At 36.5% G+C, this 5,640-nt stretch overlaps 1 protein-coding gene across 1 annotated transcript in view; it reads right to left on the minus strand.

Moving 5' to 3' along the window:
• Nucleotides 1–2,815, minus strand: part of LOC137657567 (uncharacterized) — a 40,356-nt gene extending 37,541 nt beyond the window's left edge. The window contains exons 1-3 of the mRNA XM_068391899.1: nt 2,749–2,815; nt 2,444–2,667; nt 1,944–2,346 (exon numbers count right to left, since the gene is read on the minus strand). Coding sequence (XP_068248000.1) covers nt 1,944–2,346; nt 2,444–2,667; nt 2,749–2,815 — 694 coding nt within the window. The remainder of the gene's footprint in view (nt 1–1,943; nt 2,347–2,443; nt 2,668–2,748) is intronic.
• Nucleotides 2,816–5,640: the final 2,825 nt, after the last annotated feature.

Below are 5,640 nucleotides of genomic sequence, written 5' to 3' on the forward strand. Positions count from 1 at the left end.
GATGCTTTGTGAATACTCTTCACACTCTCTAAGAGAGATTAATTCACCAAACTTCCAACTGGGCTCCACAAGGCACTAGAAAAGTTGGAAGTCCAGGCCTACATGAGCAAAGAGTGAAGTAGTAGATGATGAATCGATAGAGATAGAGATAGAGATAGCCGGCAAAATCTAACATATATATATATATATATATATATATATATATATATATATATATATATATATATATATATATATATATATATATATATATATAGTACAGTTGGTAGAGGGGGTCTGCGTGCACCCCCCGGAAATCAATTTCTAATTGGTGTCTTCCTATGGGGAAAAATGTGTAGAAAACAGTTTGCTATGTTAAAAATTTGAAATATTGTCCCACGTGCCTTTTTTATGCAAATTAAGCCGCCATTACATGAAAATACTAAAATCGCTATAACTCCGCCAATACAACAGATAACTGCAAAAATAAGGTGTCTAGACCCAGGTTTTGAGGGTCTAGCATCAATATAAGACCAGTCTCATAGTGACCACATGTGTTCCTGACATGTAAGATATGCAAATTAGTGCCGCCATTACTGAAAAACCTATTTTTACCATACCTTTGCAAATGTTATAGCAATCGTGAAGAACGTGTTGCCTGTACTCGTATTTTAAGGGTGAAAGAACATCATAAGACCAGTCGTTTTTTCATCACAAGTGTCATTTGCACATTAAGAAGAAAAAAAAATTAAGATATAGATGCTTCTGGAAATCATCTAAATGTTCCCTGTCATCACAAGCTTCAATCGTCATCGCTTTCATCGCTGTCGAAGTCAAATGAATCTGTTTCTTCGTCTTCGCAATTATCTTCTGCTTCCTCCTGATCATCAATAGTTTCAAGGAGATCAACTAGTGAGGTAGGTAGTACTGGACCACATGACCACAATGGTTCCAGCATGCCTTCTTCTGTCTTTATCCATCCCTGGCCCTCGTCGTAGGGGTTTGGCTTTTCACAAATGGGTTCGTTAGCTCGTTTGTACAAACAAACCCGGTGGTTCACACGCTGGACATGGGGCTTCAATGCTGAAAGACATGGAGGGAGGCGAGCAAAGTCCACCTTAGATTTCAATGTTAATTTTTCATTTTCTCCTACCATCTTTCGAAGCATCTTAGATCGGACGGCATCCACAGACAAATCACGACTTTGGCTGTACATCAAGCAAGTGAACTGTTCTAACTGGTTCAACATTAGGCCATTTATGCTCCAGTCATTCCCAAGTTCTCTGAACACCTTGTGGAATCTCGGGTTCTTCTCAAGCTTTTTTAGTGGACCAACCTTCCCTTTTCCTTTGAAAGCACTGGTACAATCCTCCCCAGTGAAGACATAGAAGCCAAGAAGGGTAGCACAGTAGTCCTCCCCTAATGATTGTGCAAGCTCAGATACATTGATGAGCTGACGTTGCTTTCCTGATCCTGTATCAAGGTACACAGTCAGTTTGATAGCATGGGCATGGTAGAGTAGAATCACGAAGATATCCGTGTCAGGGGTTCTAACCACAGCATTCTTGTAACCAAGAGCAGCAGCATGATGTAGGTACAACACCACTCTCGTATCTGTCTCTTCCTGGTTACTGTATATAGTGGGCATCTCAAGCACCTCGACCTGAAACAAAAAAAGGTCATTGAGCATATTTTGGATTAACATGTAAATGAATGTAGTCATCCTAAAAATAAAGGTGCAATTTCACATACCTTGCCTTCTTTGGAAACGAACTGATGAGCTCTCCCCTCGACAATCAGTACTGCCATCTCGGTTCTCTCCAGTCTAGATGCCGCCTGTTGGCCACTCCATACCTGCAGCATGAGTTGACAGAGCTGCTTCTTGTTGTCGTCATTTGCAAGGAACACCTTGAAGTCGTATGGCTTTCTTGTTGCTGGTCCGGCAAGAATGATCCTCTCTGAGCTGCCACGTCGAAGTCTTTCCTGAGCTTTGATGGATCCCGGAAAATAGCTGTCAGTTGAGAACAAGAAATGTTTTTTGGCAATCATCTGGTCAAGTATCTGAAGGCAGATCTCCCCACAGGTCGGGGGCAAGTTAGAAAGGACATGGAGAAGTGCCATTCCATCCTGGATGAATAGGGCATCCTTTGGATAAGGCAGCTCATCTTGGTTGAACTCTTCCATCAGGTAGTGCAGAATGGTGGCTTTGTTGGTCTTCGCAAAAAATCCATCTGATGTTCCAATACTTGGAGGCACTGGCATCAGGCTGTACTTCATGAGTTCATCCAAGTCAATTGGTTCATCTAGGCACTGTGACTTCACAAGGAGAAGGAATGCAACATTGCTTTGCTCCTGATACTGTATGACCTGAAATAACAATATATATTATAATTTTATATTGTAATACAGATTGTACAAAAGTCCCTTAACAATACATAACTTGCTCAATGAAATATAAACTTACCTTTCCTTGCGATGATGTGAGCTTGATCTTCTTGTTGCATGCCTCCATGGTCTTGAGTTTCTTCCTTTTGATTGGGTCGAAGAAGCTTCCTTGGTGGCCGCTCTGCAAACGTGTAATAAAGTCAGCCTTTGCAGCTTTTCCTACAGCGTCAGCTTCCAGCACATCCCTCTCAACATCCTTGGATGTAGGAGAACCAGAGGCTAAGGAGTAGAGCCTGTCCTTATCTGGGATTGTGAATGCATTCGTGAAGTTTCTGACAGCAGTGATGACTCTTTGAACAGCTTTCTCACTCTTCTTTCACTCACTCTTCACGTCTATGAAGCCGAAACATGCCCATTTTTTCAGCTCTCGATTCAATTTGTTCCCATGCATTTTCCTTGTTTCTCCAAGATGAGAAATGGACAGGTCGTACAGTTTTTCGATCAGCACCTTTGATCTCTACTTTCTCACAAAAAATGCACTCCTCTGAAAAGACAGGTCCAGTTGAATGTCTACGAGGTGAATGCAATAGCGAGGTGGATGCCTGTGGTTCCTCAGTTGTCTTATTTTCTATAAGATGCAGATTGCCAGAGAACCGCTGATAACACTGACGGTGATACCCATTATTTTCAAGGTCCTCGGGGACAGTCTCAGGAATCTGGTCGCATACAGACTGCATACGATAGGGAGATGCATGTGGCTGACAGAGCCGCAGGTCCCGGATTTCATGAAGGTGCTTTAGTTTATCAAATGCAGTTCCTTTGATTCTACTGAGTGGGGTAAAAGGCCCATGATCAGAGATGGATAACACATGAAGCATGCATACAGGTGCAGGTGAAGCAGGCTTTTTGCTCAGGCTGGTGCGTTCAGTGCTGGCAGATTCAGCATTCCTTCGCTTTGGCATGATGGCGAACTTATTCCAAAACTATTACTCTGAAATGAGAAGTATAGGCCTATAACCAACATGATGAAGTGTTTTGAAATATTACTACCAATGACACTAAGTCATGCAAGTAATTGCATTAATTGTATTATCAAATAGAGCTTGAGAGATTATATAAACACCTTTTACCTATCTGACTATAAGCAGACTAAATTATGATAAACCTAGAAAAGATAAACCTAGAATGATTCATAAATTGCTGAAAAACACACTGCTTCATCCAATATAAATGACACGGATTCAATGAATCACATCCTCTCCTATTCAGTAAAGTGTTGCCACCTATGATGAAATGATAAAAAATATTTCACTGCTTAATAAACACTAATTGGTAAGTACCCTCAGAATCTCTCATTACCTGACTATATCTCATTATAATAAAACAAATAAGCAAAAGGCACATTCAAATATAGTCTAATAATAAACATCAACCCATAAAACAAGGGTACAGACAACACGTTCTTCACGATTGCTATAACATTTGCAAAGATATGGTAAAAATAGGTTTTTCAGTAATGGCGGCACTAATTTGCATATCTTACATGTCAGGAACACGTGTGGTCACTATGAGACTGGTCTTATATTGATGCTAGACCCTCAAAACCTGGGTCTAGACACCTTATTTTTGCAGTTATCTGTTGCATTGGCGGAGTTATAGCGATTTTAGTATTTTCATGTAATGGCGGCTTAATTTGCATAAAATAGGCACGTGGGACAATATTTCAAATTTTTAACATAGCAAACTGTTTTCTACACATTTTTCCCCATAGGAAGACATCAATTAGAAATTGATTTCCGAGGGGTGCACGCAGACCCCCTCTACCAACTAGACTAATATATATATATATATATATATATATATATATATATATATATATATATATATATATATATATATATATATATAAATATATATATATATACATACATACATACATACATATATATATATATATATATATATATATATATATATATATATCTATCTATCTATCTATCTATCTATCTATCTATCTATCTATCTATCTATCTATCTATCTATCTATCTATCTATCTATCTATCTATCTATCTATATATATATATATATATATATATATATATATATATATATATATATATATATATATATATATATATATATATATATATATACACTACAACAACAACAAACATAACTGTTTCCAGTCCATTACAGTACAAAGGTCTCAGACATGTCAATTTACGCTTGGGGTTTGGCCAGTTTTTATTACCACGCTGGCCAGCGTTGATTGGTTATGGTGGAAGATTTTCGTCTGATCGTAGACAGGAAACCAACCTAGCATAGGTGGCCCTGACTAATACATCTTTCCTGATCACGGCGATACGTAAACTCTTTCACCACGATAATATATCCTCTCTCAGAAAGGATGTATATGTAGTATATATATATATATATATATATATATATATATATATATATATATATATATATATATATATATATATATATATATATATATATATATATATATATATATATATATATATATATAATATCTGAAAGCTGCTGATATGATTTGCATTTCATCCATATGTAATTATTTCAGTGAATTGCGGTTTGAATTGAGTATTGGTCTTTCTATTAATATTATGAACAATATTTTTTTTTTTTTTTGTAATATTGAAATTTGATGAATGACACGGGAATAAATGTTATATCATCCAAATTTTTAATGATTAGATTTTGTATATTTGGTGGAGTCGAATGGAGAGTAGCAATAGATTTCATTCAATCAATAATTTTTTAATCGTTACATTTTTTGGTCATTCATTATTATAAAAGCAGCAACTTCCATATACGAGTAACACAACCGGCAATAGAATACGGGAATTTTCTATTATTTTGTGTCGTATAAACCTTGACTTATTTGCCAGTAGAATAAGAAATAGTTTAGCTAGCAACTGTTTTTTAAGGTATCATTAGGCCTGATATGAACACGCGCAACTCAGAAAGAGCTAACCAGTTGCATATATACATTAGAATATAGCATAACTTTTATTCATAAATTGTCAATAATTTACCTTCCAATTTTTTTTGAAACTGTTTTTTAAGGTATTACATTAGTCATTAAGTATATAGCAAATCTAGAGTAATTTTTCTGTACAGAAATATATTTTTTCTCTAAGTTGTACTAAATACTGATATTACAACTTCTCTTCTGCCCAAGATTTTATTTTGACTTAGGAGCGATACATTGGAAAGATAAAGTGTGTCAGAGTTTTAAAACTGAAGTA

This window comes from Palaemon carinicauda, chromosome 18 (genome assembly GCF_036898095.1).
Source record: "Palaemon carinicauda isolate YSFRI2023 chromosome 18, ASM3689809v2, whole genome shotgun sequence".
Taxonomy (NCBI): Eukaryota; Metazoa; Arthropoda; class Malacostraca; order Decapoda; family Palaemonidae; genus Palaemon; species Palaemon carinicauda.